Source organism: Gopherus flavomarginatus, chromosome 2 (genome assembly GCF_025201925.1).
Source record: "Gopherus flavomarginatus isolate rGopFla2 chromosome 2, rGopFla2.mat.asm, whole genome shotgun sequence".
NCBI classification, from domain to species: Eukaryota; Metazoa; Chordata; order Testudines; family Testudinidae; genus Gopherus; species Gopherus flavomarginatus.
Genome location: NC_066618.1, coordinates 127,390,272 through 127,411,865, shown reverse-complemented (window position 1 = coordinate 127,411,865; position 21,594 = coordinate 127,390,272). Strand labels below are relative to the sequence as shown.

The 21,594-nt window shown below is 44.7% G+C and overlaps 1 protein-coding gene across 1 annotated transcript in view; it reads left to right on the top strand.

Moving 5' to 3' along the window:
- The window catches only part of MAJIN (membrane anchored junction protein), a 118,906-nt gene that overhangs the window by 56,323 nt on the left and 40,989 nt on the right, over positions 1–21,594 (top strand). Inside the window, exon 7 of the mRNA XM_050939732.1 lies at positions 16,927–16,981. Within this exon, the coding sequence (XP_050795689.1) occupies positions 16,927–16,981 (55 nt within the window). The remainder of the gene's footprint in view (positions 1–16,926; positions 16,982–21,594) is intronic.

The following is a 21,594-nucleotide window of genomic DNA, read 5'->3' as shown; positions in this document are numbered from 1 at the left end:
ATTGCAGTTCTTCTTCAAGTGCTGTCTCTGTGGGTGCTCCACTCTAGGTGTTTGTGCGCCCCTGCGCTCGTAATCGGAGATTTTTGGTAGTAATTCCCAGTTGAGTCGCACATGTGCAGTCCCTGACTCACGCAGCTTCAGGCAGTTAACTAGTGCTGTCCAACTAACCCCCCTCAGTTCCTTCCCTACTGCCCTTGGCTACGAGTCGGTGCACTTAGCAGCACCTCGCTACTTAACTTTTAACTGTTGTTAGTTTAGATAGTTAGTTGATTTGTTTTTTTCTTTGTTCCTGTTGCCTCTTCTCAATTTTTTAATTTTTTTTATTATTGTTTAAATTTATGTTTCAGTTGACTCTTTAGAATAGTCAGCCTCTCTAAGGGCAAAAGCCTCCCCTGACAGGAATTCCCAGTTCCCTGGGCTTTAAATGTTGCCTCACCTGCAAGCTTTTGATACCCGTTTTGGATGGGTATGCTCAGTGTGTTCACTGCCTAGGTAAAACACACATAACACAGAAGTATCCTCATTGCCTCAAGTTAACTGCCCAAACAAGAAAGGCTTGCAATTCAAACTCCTTTTCATGGAGAAGTCTCTCAGACATGTGTCTTAACCAGAAGCCCAGACCCTGCCTAGATGAGCCTCGCCAACCATGGCTTCTGTCAAGGGTCCCTCCTCCACCCAGACTTCTGATCAACCTGCTAAAAAAGCATTTAAAAAGTGGGTAACTACATCCCCAATGCAGTAATTGACCAAGAAGTGGCATTCCATGAATGGGCAAACAGCATTGGCACCGACCACATCATCAGTGCCTGTAGCCAAGATAGCGGGACCATCCAGCATCGCTGGTACCGCAAGAGCGAAGGATTCTAAAAGAGCCAGCTCAGACACAGGCACTAAGAGGAAAATGAAACTCCATGCCTCTGTACTGACTCAGCCAAAACCGCGATCAACACACAGTGGTGTGACACTGGTGCAGGCTGTGGCTCACTCCTCAAACCCCAGTGCACACTCAGTACACACACTGGCACAGCCTATGGTGCAGCCATGGCTCCCGGCACTGATGATCACAGGCCCCGGTGCATATCATGCAGGCACCATAGCAGTTCTTATGGTACAAAGATCTCTTAATCAGATCTAAGCCTGACTCTCCCATCCTGAGCACCGATGTGGTCCTGGCATGTTTGGCACTGAGTCTTCTTGCAACTCCACTGCTCCACCCTTTTTGAGCAGTGATGAAGACAGGGAGGAAGGACAAATAGATTGTTCTCCACAGTCTCCTGCCCACCATGTGTCACCAAAATCAGGACCTCCCTCAGGGGCATATTACACTGATCCTAGACATCTACAGTAGTACGGCCAACCCTGGGGTCCACCTGTGCCTCTCCAACCCCAATGGGCATACTGGAACCCATGGAAAACTTACCCCACACAACAGGGACTGCCCACCACATCTAGACTCAGCACACAGCAATCACCTGCATCGTTGGTACCTGGACCTTTGGAACCGGCAGGTGAAGGAGAGGAAGAGGAGGAAGAAACCCCAGACCAGGAAAGGGCACCACCTACCCATCTGTCATCATCCTCCCCAGATGACACGGGCATGCCTCCTCCCCCTAATATAGGGGATGATTTCAAACAATTCGAGGACCTATTCAGAAGGGTGGCTAGCTCTCTGGGCATCTTTCTGGAAGAGGTCCAGGTGACACAACATAAACTAGTGGACATCTTGAATACCACCTCTTCGTCCAGAATTGCTTTGCCTGTGAACAATGCAATAATGTAACCTGTCAAGACCATTTGGCAGATCCCTGCAACTGCTCCTCCAACCTGCAAGAGGTCTGACAAAAAATATTATGTGCCAGCGAAGGACACAGAGTCTTCTCCCATCTGGCACCCAATTCACTGGTGCTCGACGCAGTCCATGAACATGGCAGACAACAGCAGCCCAAGAACACACCTCATGGTAAGGACTGGAAAAGGCTTGACCTTTTTGGCCACAAGGCTTATTATTTGGCTACACTACACTTTCACGTAGCCAATTACGAGGCCTGATTGCAATAACTACACAAAGTTTTCTGAATGTATTGACATCATTCCTGAAGACAAGAAAGAACAATTTACAGTGCTTGTATCAGAGGGGCAACTCATCTCCAGAATAGCTCTCCAAGCTGCACTGGACTCTGCAGACACAGCTGCAAGATCATTGGTGACCGCAGTAGTGATGCGGAGGACTTCATAGCTCCATCTCTGGTCAGCCACAGTTAAAGACTTACCATTCAAGGGGCCCAAACTCTTTGCCAAAAAGACCGATGACTCTCTTCACATGTTCAAAGATTAACGAGCAACACTCTGATCTCTGGAGATCTATACGCCAAGAAAAAGACAGAGGGGTTATGTCCCTCAAAGTTACCGCCATGCTCCGTATTCACAACAATGGCAGTATGAGTCACAGGGTCGCAAAGAGAGGCTATCGAAGAGATGACAACCTACTCCTCCTGTAGCTGCGTCTCAGCCATCAGCATCCAGGCAACACATTTGAAGTCTTGGTCGAGGGTCTGAGAACGCCAGCATAGACAGACATGGAGTCATCTACTCTCTCCGACCATTCAGAGATCACCTAGTTCCATTTTATCTAAACTGGAAAACTATCGCATTCGACAAATGGGTGCTAGAAATCATACAAACTGATTACTTCATCCCCTTTCTTTTTCAACCCCCCTATCCACCCTCCCTCCCCATCCCTCTCTCAGGGACTCCTCTCACGAGCATCTACTGCATCAGGAGGTAATCCATCTCATACAGCTAGGAGCAGTACAACCGGTTCCAACAAAACACAGAGAGAGGGGCTTTTATTCACACTATGTTCTCATGAAGAAAAAGTTGGGTGGGTGGAGACCAGTACTCGACCTATGGTGACTCAAGTTGGTCAGGACACAAAGATTCAAGATGGTCACACTAGCCACCATAATCCCAGCACTAGAAAGAGGAGTTGGTTCTTGGTCCTCGATCTCCAGGATGTGTGTTTTCATATAATGATCCTTCCTTACCATCGGAGGTTTCTCTGATTTACTGCTGGACAGGAACATTTCCAATACAGGGTTCTTCCTTTTGGTTTATTCAGTGTCCCTTGGGTTTTTTCTAAGGTACTAGCAGTGGTTGCGGCCTACCTATGCAGAAATGGAATCATGATATTCCCATACTTGGATGACTGCCTTCTGAAAGCATCAATACGGCAAGCAGCTTTACAAGCCACTGAACAGATGGTGACCCTCTTCATGAGATTAGGTCTCCAAATAAATGCAGAAAAGTCTACTCTAACGCAAGTGCAAGAGTTGCAATTCATTGGGGCCCATCTCAATTCTCCCGAGACCATAGCCTCTCTACCAAGACAACGCTTTCTTACTCTAACCAACCTCATATCCATCACACGAAGCAGTCCATAGGTATCTGCTAGGACTTGCCTACAATTTCTCGGACGCATGGCTGAGAAAACTTTCGTCATCAGACACGGAAAATTACATATGCATTGCCTGCCAGGGTGGCTCCGTATAAATTACTTCCAACACAAACACAGCATAAACAAACGCCTCACAGTGCCTAACAAAATAAAAGACACTCTACTCTGATGGACAGAACCAGACACCATCTGCACGGGGTGCCATTCCTTCAGAAGACGCCAACACTAGCCATCACCATAGATGCTTCTCTCTTGGGGTGGGGGGCACACCTGCATCCACATTCTGTCCAGGGCCACTGGTCCCCTGCAGAAACCCTTCTCCATATAAATCTGTTAGAACTACGAGCCGTCCACAATGCCTGCTCCCACTTCATGCCAATCATCAAAGGCAAGGCCATTCAGATCCTTATGGACAATGTAGCTTGTATGTTTTACATAAACAGACCATAGCTTGTTTTAGGTAAACAGACAAGGGGGAGCACGATCACACTTCCTATGCATGGAGGCCATGAGACTCTTGCAATGGTGCATCAGACACAATATCCACATCTCTGCTTCATACCTACCCGGATGCCAGAACACCACAGTGGATACCCTGAGCAGGCACTTTTTTCAGGACCATGAGTGGGAGCTTGACAATCACGTACTCTAACACATATTTCAGCAGTGGTGGTTCCCAGCAATAAACCTCTTTGCAACCACACAAAATATCAAATATCCACATTTTTGCTCCAGGGCAGGTCTTGGCATACGTTCCATAGGTGATGCCTTTCTCATTGAGTGGAACTCTCCCCTCCTATATGCCTTCCCTCCCATCCCCCTCCTGACCCAAGTAATCCACAAAATCGAGCAGGACAGAGCCACAGTAATCCTAATAGCCTCTGCATAGTCCCGACAAAGCTGGTAACCTTACCTTCTGAGGGTGGCGCTGTGTCCACCAATCACGCTCCCCCTTGTGCCTCATCTGCTGTCCCAGGACTAAGATTCAGAGGCTGTAGTCAGCAGTGTTTGAGGCTTTGAGCAATCCATCTACCATGCCGAGTATTCCTTTTGCACATCAAAGGATGTGCCATGCAGGTACTCATTGATGGGACTGCTACTATATTATACTTGAACAGGAAGGAAGGTTATCAGATCAGACCCTGTCATATTAATTTAGATGGAATATGTGGGCCCAAAGAGTCAAAGGTATTAATATGAACCCAAAACTGTCCAACATTAAACAGCTTTAAACAAGGTTCAAATTTTAGTATACAGAGACCTCAGCCTGCTTAGTATTGTGGCAAACACACTATTAAAAACTTTTTAACCTTTTATTAAAGTCACAGAAAAGAAAGAAAAACAGTTAAAGCATTTGAAATGTAAAGCATTAAATAAGATTTTTATTTTAACTGCATCACTTGTTCCCTTTCCCTTTAGCTGTAGAGCAGGGGTCAGCAACCTTTTAGAAGTGCTGTGTTGAGTCTTCATTCATTCACTCTAATTTAAGGTTTCGCGTGCCAGTAATACATTTTAACGTTTTTTAGAAGGTCTCTTTCTATACGTCTATAATATATAACTAAACTATTGTTATATGTAAAGTAAATAAGGCTTTTAAAATGTCTAAGAAGCTTCATTTAAAATTAAATAAAATGCAGAGCCCCCCTGAACCAGTGGCCAGGACCCAGGCAGTGCGAGTGCCACTGAAAATCAGCTTGTGTGCCGCCTTCGGCACCCATGCCATAGTTTGCCTACCCCTGCTGCAGAGAGTCTTTAGAAGGAACTGTCCCCACTTGTTTGACAATCACTTAGATAGTAATTAATTGTTCTTTTGGGGGAAAAGTGAGTTGACATGGGCAGGAGCTGCTGTTGCTGCTGCTATTGTTAAAGTCTGATTCCGTTTCCTAGAAGACAAACACACCAAAGAGGAGGGAGAAAAGAACAGTAGAGACAAAAGCAGCCTCTGTATCTGGTGTTGACTTTCACTTGCAACCTCACTGCTGGAGAAATACAGGCATGGCACATGGTTTTATTAGCCACTTTGAGACCTGGAAAACTAATTAATCTAGAGTAACCTCTGATCAGTTGCCAAGGGAAAAGGGACCTGCTTATCCTGGGGCTAATATATCTGCCTTCCACCACAGCTCTCATAAATCACCTTTTACTAAAGGTTTCGGTAGAGAGGAACATTTATGAGTTTCTACCCAATTTTTTGAGACTTCACCACTTTCTTCTAGCCATCTGGCCTGACCCTGTCACACCAGCTTTGCCTCCCACAATTGTTTATGGGGGCCTCAATGTGCAGCAGCTGTCAAAAAAGCAAACAATGTTAGGAACCATTAGGATAGGGATAGGATAACAGGACAGAAAATATCACAATGCCACTATACAAATCCATGGTATGCACACACCTTGAATACTGTGTGCAGTGCTGGTCACTTCGTCTGAAAAAAGATATATTAAAATTGGAAAAGGTACAGAGAAGGGCAGCAAAAATGATTAGAGGTATGGAATAGCTTCCAAGTGAGGAGAGGTTAAAAAGACTGGGAATTTTCAATTTGGAAAAAAGATGATTAAGGGGGGATGTGATAGAGGTCTATAAAATCATGAATGGTGTGAAAGAAGTGTTGTTTACTCCTTCACATAACACAAGAACCAGGGGTCACCCAAGGAAATTAATAGGCGGCAGCAGGTTTAAAACAAACAAATTCTTTACAATGCACACTAAACCTGTGGAACTTGTTGCCGGGGATGTTGTGAAGGTCAAAAGAATTAGATAAGTTGATGGAGGATAGGTCCATCAATGGCTATTAGCCAAGATGGTCAGCGATTCAACCCCATGCTCTGTGTGTCCCTAGCCTCTGTCTATCAGAAGCTGTGAGTTGATGAGAGGAGATGGATGACTTGATAATTGCCTGTTCTATTCATTCTCTCTGAAGCAGTGGCCACTGTTGGAAGACAGGAGGACCATTCATCTCACCCAGTATGGCCATTCTTATGAGTGATGGGCAGAATAGCTCAGCCTCTTATTATTTTGCCTATCAGTTGAGCCTAATTTCCCACACAATATTTTTGGTTAGTTGATTTCTGGTCCCACATTTCTCTTATCATGTATAATCTTAGTACCATCCTTGAATTATATCATAGCCCTGTCCATTGGCACTCAGTGTATAACACACAAAAGTCTCACACCTCTGAATGGATGCCAGCCAGTAGAACTGCATAGCCATTCTGTCAAGTGTCATTTCTCTCCCCAACTGCCCCCCATATGGTATTATCTGGGCCAGCTGGAACAGTGGCTTTTGGAACTTTCTTGGTTCTTAGCAGCAGCATTCTATCTTCCTCCATCTTGGAATCGCTTATGACCTGATATGCCCTTTTCTCAACCAGCTCAAAATAGGACCACTGTTTCAATAGCTGAGGATCTAGTATTGTGTTGTCTGCACAGACGAGCTGTTCATAAACCTGGTCCCCAGTTTGGGGTGGAGTCAGACCCTTACTGTTCTGATTAGGCCCTGTTGTGTGGTCATTCATTTGTAAGGAGGGTCCTTCACCCAGGACTTCATCCTGCACTCAAGCACTGTCCTTTCCTAGCCACCATGGTTATCTCCTGCCTTCTAGGATCTTTAGGCCTTTGCTTCCATTAAGGATATGCCACCCTGTCTCTGAACAACCTCCAGTGTCTTTCCAGGATGACCGGATAGGCCAAATCTTTGGCCTGCACCATCTTGGTGTGGTTTTGCACAATCAACCTCACCCCTCTCATTAAGTAGGGTCATATGTCTGTGTGGATACAATGGAGGTATACTGTACTTCTGTGCTTTCCCTGCCCACCTCACCAGTTGTTCCCTGATCAGAGTCTGGTTTCAGTCAGAGTCTATCAGACTTTTTACACTTACTCCATCCACTTGTATGGGGATGAACATTTTCCCTGGGCCTCTCTTCTGATCCTGGCTGTCTGCCATCTATGCTTGCCTGTAATTACAATCCATGAACTGGTAGTCCTGCTGGAAATGGCCTTGTTGCCCACAGCTGAAGCAAGCCCATGTAGTTAAAATAATATAATGGCGATATCCTGTCTCCTAGACGGGACCTTGAAAGGTCATTGAGTCCAGTCCCCTGCCTCCACTAGCAGGACCAAGTACTGATTTTGCCCCAAATCCCTAAGTGGCCCCCTTAAGGATTGAACTCACAACCCTGGGTTTAGCAAGCCAATGCTCAAACCACTGACCTGTCCCTCCCCCTCATTAATTCTCCTGAGGGGATAAGGTTGCCCCACTCTCCTTACCAGGCTGAGGGTGGGCTTCTGGACCACTCTCAATGTGAATGTACTCCCCGTACTGGGGTTTGATGTCCCAGTTCCCCAGGATCCCTCCAGTTGGATTCAGGGATTGGTAATGCATGGGCCCCAGGGATACACTGGACCAACCTTTGCTATTTTTGCTTCAGGACATCAGATAGCTCTCCATCAGGGCAACAGCCTCTGCGAGAGTTTTGGGATGGTGCCTCACCACTCATTTATGCCCCCCACCCACCCATGGGGAGGATCTGCATGAACTGCTCCCATGATGACCTTCTCTGGCACCTGAACACCTGTGCAGCCCTCTGGCTGGAACCACCACCAGCAATGTTCTTTCAGACTCTAGGTGACAGCCCAGGGCCAAGCCCCAAGCGAGAATTTCTTATGGCAGAACCACTGCTGGTAGGTTTCAGGAGAGATGTTCTAGGCATCTAGGATGGCTGACTTGACTTGGATATAGTCCTGGCTGGCCACCCTGTCAAGGTCTCGATACATGACCTGAGCCAGACCTATCAATTAGGGAGCCAATAGGGCCCAGCTTTCCATGAGCCATTGAACTTCCATGCTGACCCTCTTGAATGTGATGAGGGTCATCTGTGGGCCCTTTCTTAGCTTCACCAGGATGGATGGCTTTGGGATGGAACCTCCCCCTGACGTGATGAGACTTGCTGCTACGGTTGGTTGTAGGAGCATTGTCACCTGCTAGATGAGCTGCTACTCTCGCTTCTGCTGCTGCAACACTATTTCTTTAATCAGCTACTGTTGCTGCTGCTGTTGATGGTCTGCCTGCCACTGATGCTGATGTTCTAGAGCTGCCGTTGCTGGTTTTCCAGGACCCACATCAGCATCTTCCCTGGGATACTTCCTACCTATGCGATCCTTCAGTTTGGGGCATGGCCCCTATAGTCCAAACAGTCAATCACTTAAAGAGGAATGCAAATGAGCAGAGCCCTACAGGTGTGCCTTGAAGATAAATACAAAGTGGAAAATGACCTAGAACTATGGAGGGCTGCAGTAGAAAAAATGGTTTACTAATCAGCCAACAAGAGACACAACACATGTGATACTTCATTGAGAGAAATAACAAGAAGCCAGTAAAACTAGATCATGTAGAGTTAACATCTGTGCAACAATTTAAATATCTCAGTTCAATATCGATCCATGATGTGGATGTTAGAAGCCGCAGGAAGAGTGCTTGGATAAATGGAGGAGGTTGACAGGAATCTTCTATTGTAAGAAAATTTCAAAGAAACTGAAGAGCAAAGTGTTTAAGACCATAATTAAGTGAGCCATGATGTGTGGGTCAGAATGCTGGCCAATGAGGAAAAAGGAATTACTTCATACTGCTAAAATGAGAATGCTCAGGTAGACCTGGGTAAGACAAGAGCTGATAGGCTATGCAATGAAATTGTATGAGCCATGATGTGAGTTAGCCCTCTTCTGGGAAAAGCTGAGGGAGTATCTACTGAGATGACTGGATCATGTAAGATGACAAGATGTGGAATACATTGGCCAGAGAATACAATAGTCATGTGACAAAGACCATGAGGAAGACCTAGAAAAAGGTGGTTTGAGACACTGAAGGAGAACATGAAGAATGTAGGTGTCATAAATATAAAGGGAAGGGTAACAACCTTTATGTATGCAGTAACATAAAATCCTTCCTGGTTAGAGGTACAGAATCACTTTACTTGTAAAGGGTTAAGAAGTTCAAATTATCTGGTTGGCACCTGACCAAAATGACCAATAAGGAAATAAGATACTTTCAAATCTGGGTGGGGTTGGCGGTGAGAGGTTTTGTCTGTGCTGTCTTTGTTTGTTCCCTCTCTGCAGAGAGAGAGAGAGAGACCAAGCCGGTAAACCATCTTCTGAAAAGATACCTGAAATGATACATCTAAAGTTACAGAAATTGTAAGTAAAGGCAAGTAATGTGTTAGATTATCTTTTGTTTTAGCCTGTGAATTTTCTCTGTGTTAGGAGATAATTTCATTCCTGTTTTGTAACTGGAAAGCAAAGTCAGAAGGGAATCCTCTGTGTTTTAAATCTTTTTATTTACCCTATAAAGTTACCTTCCATCCTGATTTTATAGGTGTGATTCTTTTTCTTTCTTTTTTTTTTTAAATAAAACTCTTCTTTTAAGAATCTGATTGATTTTCAGTGCTCTAAACACCCAGGGGGTTGGTCTGTGCCCATGTTGTAACCAATTGGTTAGTATATTATTCTCAAGCCTCCCCAGGAAAGGGGGTGAATGGACTTGAGGGAATATTTTGGGGAAACAGGGACTCCAAACGGCCCTTTTTCCTGGATTTTTATCAAAAATCACTTGGTGGTGGCAGCAATACCATCCAAGGACGAAGAAAGGATTATGCCTTGGGGAAATTTTAACCTGAACTGGTACAAATAAGCTTCAGGGGTCTTTCACGCAGGTTCCCACAACTGTACCCCAGAGTTCAGAATGGGGAGGGAACCCTGACAGTAGGTGTCAGCTTGCAAGGTGCACTTGTCAAAAATGCTTAGAGATTAACAACAAGAACCGCTGACACACTTGATATGACAAGTCAAAAGCAAAGAAGAAGAGGTAATCCAGAATAAAGTGTATGGAAATCTGCGGAGGTGTACTTTTCTTTTAGAACCATATAGAATAATCTTGTCCATTTCATTAAAGTAAATATATCTGGTGGATGGCTTTCTGCTATTTAAAAGAATGCTTTGAACCATTAGAGAACACTCCATTTCCTGAGAAGATAGCCACTGAGCATCCATAACAGATGGAGGATGAGAGTCAGGCTGTGTCATCTGGTCATAGGTCTGTGATGCTATGTTTGAAACCTGAAGCAGAAATATGGGATCCCAAATGAAAAGATTTAGAAGGTCCAAGAGCCAACACTGATGAGGCCAGGCTGATGTTATCATAATTAGCATGATGTGAAGCTGTCTGAGTTTGCATGAAGCTCTTCAAATCGGAGGAATGGTAGGGAAAGCATATAGAAGTTTGCTCTTCCAGTACAGTAGAAAGGTGTCTGATTTGCATCTTGGGCTGTGATCTGCTTTGGAACATGCTTCCTTTTGTCATGTAGCCAAGAGGATGACAATGTGATATGGCCGTTAAGAAAGCTAATGCGGTTTTAGGATGCATCAGGCGAGGTATTTCCAGCACAGATAAGGAGGTGTTAGTACCGTTATACAAGGCACTGGTGAAACCTCATCTGGAATACTGTGTGCAGTTCTGGTCTCCCATGTTTAAGAAGGATGAATTCAAACTGGAACAGGTACAGAGAAGGGCTACTAGGAGGATCCGAGGAATGGAAAACCTATCTTATGAAAGGAGACTCAAAGAGCGTGGCTTGTTTAGCCTAACCAAAAGAAGATTGAGGGGGGATATGATTGCTCTTTATAAATATATCAGAGGGATAAATATTTAGGGAGGGAGGGGAATTATTTAAGCTTAGTACCAATGTGGAGACAAGAACAAATGGATATAAACTGGACACTAGGAAGTTTAGACTTGAAATTAGATGAAGGTTTCTAACCATTAGAGGAGTGAAGTTCTGGAACAGCCTTCCAAGGGAAGTAGTGTGGTCTACAGACATATCTGGCTTTAAGACTAAGCTTGATAAGTTTATGGAGGGGATGGTATGATGGGATAGCCTAATTTTGGCAATTAATTTGGCAATTGATCTTTGATTAGCAGCTGGTAAGTATACTCAGTGGTCTGTGATGGGATGTTAGATGGGGTGGGATCTAAGTTACTACAGAGAATTCTTTCCTGGGTACTGGCTGGTGAGTGTTCCCCACATGCTGAGGGTTTAACTGATCACCATATTTGGAGTCGGGAAGGAATTTTCTGCAAGGGCAGATTGGCAGAGACCCTGGAGCTTTTTCGCCTTCCTCTGCAACATGGGTCACTTGCTGGAGGATTCTCTGCAGCTTGAGGACTTCAATAACTCAGACATAGGTTAGGAGTTTGTTACAGGTGGGTGGGTGAGATTCTGTGGCCTGCATTGTGCAGGAGGTCAGACTAGATGATCATAATGGTCCTTTCTGACCTTAAAGTCTATGAGTCTAAGAGGTCTATATCTTCCATTCCCTGGGTCTGAAAAATGCACCTTACTATGTACGTTCTGAGGAACCATTCATGATCTTTGCTGAATGTCCTGTTGAGATGGTCTGACACAGTTCTGAACCCCTGGGAAGTGAGAGGCTTTGAGTATGATCATATTATTTGTGAAGAAACTACAGTGATCTGTTGCCTATTGACAGAGCGCTGTTCTGTTACTTGAACCTACAAATTCTGGACCTTCTCCTGAGATGAGAGAAGAACAGGATTTGAGGGCAACTAACATGATGTGATGCATTATCCAGCTCAGAAAGAATTTGAAGATCCTGGGGAGATTTGCAAGGGAAAACCTGCACAACCACGAATAGGTTTATTGTAAGGAGGTCCATCGACGTGAGTTCCAGGTAGGAGACTGATCATTGTTTCTGCTGCCAATGTTGGAATCCAAGCTATTGGCTTGATAACAGTGTCATTCTGAGGTATTGAGACATTTTGGGGAGTATGATTGTGAAATCTGGCAACCTGTGAAGTAGAATCAGAATATTAGGGACTATAAGTCTCAAACCCAGGACCGCAGGTCTTATAAGAGCTGATAAGCTCTAACCTGCCACCCACTAACAGCTGCTAGGAAGAAACTGACCCCCAGAGAGAACTCCAGTCTTGGAACCTGATTGACAGAAGGCTGGGGCAATCATGATTGGTCCACAGCTTCTTTATAAACCTAGCACAGGAACAGGAATTTGTCCATGCAACTGGGATCCACCTTGGTCTGGACTATGCGTCTTGAGGCTCTGTTACTGCTCCCCTGGCTTGACTTTCTGGTGGCCTGATTGTGCTCTCATGGTTGTCTCCTGCTTCTGGTCTCCTGGTAACCTGACCCTGCCTGCCTTCCAACACTCACTCTCAGTTTGCCCTCTGACCTGTCTCAAACTCTGACCGCCTGGTATCAGACTTGGCTTGACTCCTCTTTGACCACTAGGTCACACAGCCCACATCCCAATGCTGACACAGACCAAGTATATCACATCAACTTATTGAAGGCGTGGAATGGCCAGGAGGGTCTCCTCATCACTCCACTATCCCACCCCCCTCCAACCCCAAAGTCAGCCCTCAGACTTCTGTGTTGCAAGATCATAACCTTACATGGGTAGGGAAACATCTGTGGCCTGAGCAAGATCAGAAAATTTGTCATCTGATTGCTTCATTCCCAGGGGTATTCTTGGCAATGCCTGGGCAAATACATGTGGTGTTTCAGCACATTAACACTGGACCCAGATGGGAGTGCGCAAGGGCCTGCAGCCTCTTCTAAATAAGATGTGGAAGACAGTGAACCAGAAGCTGTAGACCATGTTAGATGTAGGGGAGGTGGAAGAGTTGCACAACACGTGGAGAAGCCCAATTGTGCTCATGCCAAACAGGATGGATCAAGCTAGTTCTGCATCAGTTTTCACTAGGTGAATGCAATTTTGAAATGTAGTGCATTACAAGACCAATGAAGTACTAGAAAGACTGGAGGTGGCCACTCTCAACAAAGGGGCCTCCTTGATGCCCAAGTCTAAACAGAAGACTGTCTTCTCCACCCTATTCAGGTTATAATAGTCTGAAAATCATGTCCTTTGGGCCCAAGGGAGCTTCTGCCAACTGTTAGCAGTTGATTAATAGAGTGTTGGGGCCATATGGGTCATACACAACTGTCTACATTGATGATATCATCATATATAATGATGGCTGGGCTGGCCATATAAGGCACATTCCTGCAATCCTACAGGCTTCTACAGAGACAGGGTTGATGGCCAGCCCAACCAAGTGCTGCCTGGCCACCCAGGAAATCATCTACCTAAAGTATACTATGGGAGGGGGACAGTTACCACCCCTAGTGGACAAAGTCCAAGCTCTAGTGGATTGCCCTGTCCCCTTCATCAAACAACAAGTTTGCCATTTCTTGGGATTAGTGGGGTACTATGGGTGATTCATCCCAAACTTCACTACCATTGGTGCCCCTTTAAAGGATTCTACAACCCAAAAATCCATTGGATAAAAAACTGCAACAAGTCATTCAGAACACCGAAAGACCAGTTGAGTCAGGAACTGGTGCTGTTGCACCCAGACTTCACAAAGATATTTATTGTACAAACCAGCAGATCCAACGTTGCCCTTGGAGCAGTGTTATCTCAAGAATTTGGAGGAAGAGAACATCCCATCTTCTTTCTCAATAAAAAGATTTTTTCCCATGGGAGGTGCCATACTAGTCATTGAGAAGAAAGCCCTGGCAGTGAAATGGGCTGTTGATGCACTGCAATGTTATTTATGGAGATAGTCCTTCCAAGGACTCTTAAGTAGCAGCCGTGTGCCATGTCTCTTTAACTAACTGCTTTTCTGTGGGCCACCTGTGCACAGCCCATCTTAATTGTTTCCTGGTAGCCAGCCAGAAGCTATTCCCTCACTTCCTCAATCCCTGTCAGCAACTATCTGCCTTAGCTTTGCAGCCAGCAGGAGAACCTCTTGCTCCCCTAGTCCCTTCTAGCAGACTGATTTATCCTGCCCTTTCAGTTCCTGCAGCCAGTCAAGAGCAGCTTTTGCTCCCAGGTTCCTTACAAGCAGACTGAACTCACTCTGGCCTTGCAGCTCCTTTTACATGAACCTGCTGGACCCTCATTGGTTACTCCCTGTAGCCTCTCTGATTGACTGCTTCCCCTGCAGCCACTCTAGCCTGCTTGGAGGACCTCTCTACTCCTTTTCTGGGATTGGTGTGGAAGGGTGTGGTATGGGTGTAGGAGGATCCTGAGGCCTCCAGCAGGGGGCCTTTGGGCTTAGTCCACCCCATCACAGACCTAGCATCATCTCTTAACATTTAGGAGACAGCATAATGGCAGAGAACTTGTGATAAAGTGCTCAGAAGGCTGGGCACCCTAGCAGTTGGCGCTCCAGACCTCTGGCCCATCCCCTGTCTGTCAAGGTGGGAGAGGTGCCTGCTTCCTGATCCCAAGCCAGCAATCTTCAGGCTTCCACCTGCATCTGGGTGACAGCCCTGAAGGGAGTGTGATGGGGGACTGAGGCTTTCCCTTTTCTCCAGAATCCAACCCAGGGTTATATGAGAAGCAGCCCTGCTAGGGTTCTCCCTGCAGAGTCTAAGGCCTTGTCTATTCTACAGGGGAAATTTGATCTAAGCTATGCAATTTGAGTTATGTGAATAGCGTAACTCAAATTGACATAGATCTGCTTACCGTGGGGTGCACACTACGTGCATCTCCTGTCAACTCCCCCTACTCTTCTTGATCCATGCTGTACAGGAATCGATGGGAGAGTGATCTGCGGTTGAAGCCATAAATTAAGGAATGTCTGGGCTTTATAAAAGTTTATGAAGGCTCAGGTTGGAGCCCAGAACACAGAGAGGAAGCTGCTAGGGAGATAGCTCCTCATAGGAGCTGGCTAGGAAGCTACTCCCAGTGATGTCTCCCTGGGGAGCAAAAGCTCCTGGACAGAGAAACAACTCCAAAACACAAAGAAACTACAGAGGAGTCTCCAGAGGAGAGTGACTATAAAGGTCTCTAGGCAGCGCGTGCCTGAGAGTTACCCTGAGTCAGCAGGGAAGAGACTGCAGAGCTCTAAGCCAGAGGTTCTCAACCAGGGGTATATGTACCCCTAAGGATGCACAGATGTCTTCCAGGGAGTACATCAGCTCATCTAGATATTTGCCTACTTTTACAACATGCTACATAAAAAGCACAAGCAAAGGCATTACAAACTAAAATTTCATTCAGACTATGACTTTTTTATACTGCTCAATATACTATACACTGAAATGTAAGTACAATATTTATATTCCAATTGACTTATTTTATAATTATATGGTAAAATGAGAAGGTAAGCAATTTTTCAGTAATAGTGTGCTGTGACACTCTTGTATTTTTATGTCTGATTTTGTAAAGTAGTTTTTAAGTTAGGTGAAAATTGGGGATATGCAAGACAAATCAGACTTCTTAAAGGGGTGCAGTAGTCTGGAAAGGTTGAGAGCTACTGCGCTAAGCAGTAGAGAATTCTTGTTTTGTAGCTGATTAGACCTCTGAGGATAATGTTCCCTATATACAAGCTTTACTGAACTTATTAAAAGCTGACTAAGAGAAACTGAGGCACAGATGTAACCATGATTCTGCACCAGGCCACCAGGGTCACTCCAAAGGTGAATGCCCACCATTACATTATGATATACAGGAGGACCAACTAAATGATCTATAACAGTTCCTTCTGTCCTTCTACTGTAGAGCTGGTTGGTAAATGTTTTTTTGTTCCCATGAACAATTTCAGTAAAAGCACAAATTTGTGTTTTCCTTAATATTTTTATTTAAAAAAAGTAAAGTTTTGCTCAAAAACTGGTTTTCAAGCTTTCACTTTTTGAAGAAAACCTGTAAGTTTAAATCAAAATCAGACCTAAAAGTTAAACCCTAAGTACACCTCTACCCCGATATAACACAGTCCTTGGGAGCCAAAAAATCTCACCTCCTTATAGGTGAGACCATGTTATATTGGGTTTGATCTGGTACTACGTACTGGCAAGAGCCGGTATGGCGTGCCAGACTGGACAGGCTCTTCCGGCCTTGATTTAAAGGGCCCGGTACTCTAACCGCTATGGGGAGCCCTGGGCCCTTTAAATCACTGTTGGAGCTCCGGCAGTGGGGCTCAGGTGGGGATTTAAAGGGCCCGGGGCTCCACACAGCGGCTGAAGCCTCTGGCCCTTTAAATCACTGTCTGAGCTTGGCTGCCAGAGCCCCGGCAGGGATTTAAAGGGCCTGGTGCTCTAGCCACTGCACAGAGCCCTGGTCCCTTTAAATTACTGTCAGATCTCTGGCAGCACGGTTTGGGCGGGCATTTAAAGGGCCTGGGGCGCTACACGAATTCGGATATAACGCAGTAAAGCAGCGTGGCTCGGGTGGTGCTTTAAAGGGCCTGGGCCTCCCTGCTGATTTACCATGTTATATCTGAATTTGTGTTATATCAAGTTGCGTTCTATCGAGGTAGAAGTGTAATATAGAAATTGAATGAAACATTTAAAGTAGTTGCTGGTGATATAATTGCTTCTAGTGACTTTTCATTGACTTTTCATAGACTTCACTCCCTATATATTTGGTTTGTCTTTAGAACTGAAACTGAAAATATTTACACTGGAAGCAAGTCAAAAGGTGACTTCAGAATGGTAAGCCACAGAAAATACATAATGCATAAATACCTTCTTTTACAGCCAGTTTTTCAGAATTGCAAGTGTAAAAGCACATATTAGGGCTGTCAAGCAGTTAAAAAATTAATTGTGATTAATCACAAGATTAAAAATTAATGGCAGTTTTAATCGCACTGTTAAACAATAATAGAATACTATTTAAATATTTTTGGATGTTTACTACATTTTCAAATATATTAATTACAATTACAACACAGAATACAAAGTGTACAGTGCTCACATTATATTATTATTTTTATTACAAATATTTGCTATGTAAAAAGATAAAAGAAATAGTACTTAAGTTCACCTCATACAAGTATTGTAGTGCAATCTCTTTATTATGATAGTTGAACTTATAAATGTAGAATTATTATTGTTATTTTTGTACATAACTGCACTCAAAAATAAAAATGTAAACTTTTAGAGTCTACAAGTCAACTCAGAAAGTCAGTATTCTGGAGATGGGAGGGCTGTGAGTTGTGCAGGAGAAGGGTCAATTGTGCAGGAGAAAGATGAATTCTTGATGCTGCTCCTGTTGGGCTGGGTTTCTGAGCTCACCAGGCTTGCCTCTGTCCAAAGAGGAAGAGTTTCATCATAGAAATCTGCATTAACTGTTTAGGGAGGATGTGTGGGAAGGAGGGGGGACAAGCAATGACTTGTGCAGGAGGAGGGGGAGGGAGGTGTCTTGCTGCTGCTTTCTGGAAGGGTGGTTTCTGGTACTGGGTTTGCCAGGCTCGCTTCCTTTTACTGAGCTAGGTGGGCTCCCTTCAGCTGAGTGAGCTCTTGTTTGCAATGGAGGGTGGGGAGGAAGGGTTGGTGCAGGGAGGCTGAGCTCACCAGGCCCCAGTTCTCTCTGGGGTATCCCCCCACAGCAAGGAGGAAGCCAGGGACAATGAGGCCCGGCACCGGGGGAAGGGTCAGTCCCCGGAGTGAGGGGCTGGCTGGGGGAAATATGGCATGACAGGAAACAGGGCTTCCTCTCCACTGGAGCTGGGATGGGAGCTACTTCCTCTTCTCTTCCGGCCCTCCAGAGGTGTATTGGGTTACTGTGCCTCACTGGACACTGTCAGGTCCCTTCGCAACTGATGCTTCCCTCCCCACCGAGTGTTTTCTGTTAATCACAGGCATTTACTGAGATTAATTGACAGCCCTAGTACATATACATAATGTTGATATTCCTTTCCACCAGAAACTCTAATAGCAAATGTGCTAAGTATCTCTGGTCAGAATTTTTCAAATCAAAATATTTAATTGAAAACTGCTCTTTTTATTGAAATGTGTAATGAAAGTACAGTATTTGATATTTTCAAATTTTCTATGCACGCACAGACTTCTCTAGCTTAGTCACTCTGAAAGGCACAGTATATAGTGACTCTAACTGAAGTTTAGGTTTGTCATGTTGGAGAACTGGGTTCTCTGCCTGTTAATATCTTTTTAAAAAATGAGAGGAATTGTTAAATGGCTGTTCCCAAACTGTCTTCTAGGCTGAGGATCATGCCTATCCTCAGTAAGTATAGTGAATTTGAATTCCTGGTCTCTTCTTTTCCAACTCAGGGAACTCTTTCCTAGGCTACAGAGTGTTTGATAAGTCGGTCTTTCTCTCTCTCATGTTAAGACTCTCTAGAAGTGAGTGATTGTGATCTCACAGCAACATGTATTTTGTTATCAAATTATAATTTGGCACTTTCAGGTGGGCACACAAACTTGCCTTTAACAATTTAAAACACTTTTAAAAATAAGCCGCACATGTACCTAAAATAGTATTTTAGGAATCCTTGTCACAGAAATTATATCTATGCAAATTTGAACCATAATCATCCCATTATGTTAGAGGAGTACAAACAAAAGCACCATAATATGTAAATAATTAATAATTAATAATTAAATATAAGTAAGTTGCCAGTATATGTAGATCAAGGATATCTAGCATAGATCTTGGGTTTTGTCAGAGCAATACAACTAGTTCACTATGAATGGCTTTCTTGGCATAGCCCTCTACATCAGCTCATAACATAGTGTCAGAAGTAAAGGAGTTTTTACTCCTTTCTTTGTTGTAGCTGATGAGCACTGAATCATTTTTGGCAATACCCTTGAACAACTTTCCACTCCATGCTATATTGCAAATGTATGGAGAGATCTGTGAAAACTGTAGTTTATTCTGGGGCTCATGTATAAAATGCAAAGTGGCTGGAAAACTGGATTATGAGACCATAGTAATTTGAGTGGCTACACTGAATACACTTCCTAATTAGTCAGCACAGATAGCCAGCAGATGCAAAACAAAAACATAAAAAACTAAAAACTCAATGTGATAGTGCACCCCAGAAGGCTTTATGGGAATACGCTTAGGAATGTATATATATGACATAACTGGAATATGTTTTATGCTCCATATTCCATGTGACATATCTCTTTAAAGGTTATGATCTACTGAATCTGTTCATCCTATTTATATGTATGCATTGTTTTTGTATTCAAAGTTATGAATATTGTCTGTGTACTTGCTTGATTTCTACGTAGCTTTAGTAAAGCATTTGGTCAGCTTCTTGAGAAAGGAATGTTTAAATGAAGTGCACAATCAAGAAACCCTTAAAGGACAATGAATCTTGGAAGGCTCCAATCCACATAAGAAGTCTAACTGAGGACATTCAGGATAGCATGTAAACAATGGCTGCTGCCTGTAAAAACTCAGTCATGCATGGACATGTGACTTGCCCATGTGACTTGCCCATGTGTCTCCAAAAACTCCATCTTGGAGCTGGACTTTGCATAGGAGAGATGAGGGGGTCTCTACCCACGAGAGAAAGTCTATTTAAGCCCCTGGGAGATCCCTCCATTTTGTCTTCAGCTGGCTAAAGAAATAGCCACTCCACCCTCAAGGTTACCTGAAAGAAACTGGAACAAAGGACAGTAACTAGAGGGGGGTCTGAGTGATTGCTGGATCCAGGCTAGAAGGAGACTAGTCTATAAAAGGAAGCTTACTGGAACATCTCTGAGAGTGAGATTTTATCTGTATTCAGTTTTATTACTGTATTAGGCTTAAACTTGTGTGTTTTATTCTACTTGGTAATTCACTTTGTTCTGTCTGTCACTACTTGGAACCACTTAAATCCTACTTTCTGTATTTAATAAAATCACTTTTTACTTATTAATTAACCCAGAGTTTGTATTAATACCTGGAGGAGGGTTGCAAACAGCTGTGCATATCTCTCTATCAGTGTTATAGAAGGTGAATAATTTATGAGTTTACCCTGTATAAGCTTTATACAGGGTAAAATGGATTTATTTCAGGTTTGGACCCCATTGGGAGTTGGGCATCCGAGTGCTAAAGACAGGAACACTTCTTAAGTTGCTTTCAATCTGCAGCTTTGGAGCATGTGGTTCAGACTCTGGGTCTCTGTTGAAACAGACTGGCATGTCTGGCTCAACAAGACAGGGTGCTGGAGTCCTAAGTTGGCAGGGCAGAAAAGCAGGGGCAGAAGTCCTCTTGGCAAATCAGTTGGCAGTTCTCAAGGGGGTTTCTGTGATCCAACCCCCCAAACTTTGTGCTTAAAAGAAATGTAATATTGGAGTGTACTCCCTGAGAGTGTGGGCTGCAGCAGGCCACTGCACCTGCGCAGACAGGCTGCCAATTAGAGAAGGGCTTATTGGGAGCCAATCGAAGCCAAGATTGGAGACAGCCAATCAGGGCTCAACTTGGCCCTATATAAAGGCTGCCCAGGAACGGAGCAGGAAGTCTGTCCCACACCTTTGACAGGGGAAGATCAGTCTCCAGAGCTGGGAGACTTGCACCATGGACAGCGCAATGCTGACTGGGCTTGGGGAGCAGAAGGGAGCTCTAGCCCAAAGCCTGCCAGGCTGTAGGCCCTGAAGGGAAGGGCTCAGTGGGTGCAAGGGGGCATAGGGGAAGCGGCCCTGGGAAGTAGACAGATGAGGAGAGAGAAGGAGGACAGCAAGGTTGCCGCCAGAGGGTCCCTGGGCCAGGATCCAGAGTAGAGGGCAAGCCTGGGTCCCTTCGCCTCCCCCCCCACCCCCCGGCAGTACACACAGCCATTGGTCGAAGTGAGTGGCCATCATAGACTATGCCACATCCCTGACAGGAGGGATTAGACTTTGGAGTGTGTGGTTGGACATTGTGGCTGGGGTGCAGAGAGACTGCTGATCAACCCCCTTCCTCCTCCCCGGAAGTGGGTGTGGATGGACTGAGGGGCAGTGATGGAGGGCAGTGGTCCTGAAGAAGATGCCTCGAGCTGGTGAGCAATGTGAACTGAGACGCCAAGCAAGGGTGAGACAGCAGGTGGGACACCACCAGGAGAGGGCGCTCCACTGGACTGAGCTAATTCCCAGAGACAAACAGGAGGAGGCGCTGCGGTGGTGAGTCCCAACCTTGTCACATGGAGGTATATTTTTAATACATCTGATCAGACAACCTGAAATCAATCTGCAGCCAGGCTGTGCCAGTTAGTCTCATCATGCAAGTTTGTCATACATTTGCAGAAGAGCTTCAGTTCATATTGTTTTAGGCTCCACAGATACAGATGCCAGAGTATACATGTTGCAGCTAAACTGGAATTAAATCAGTCTTCTGA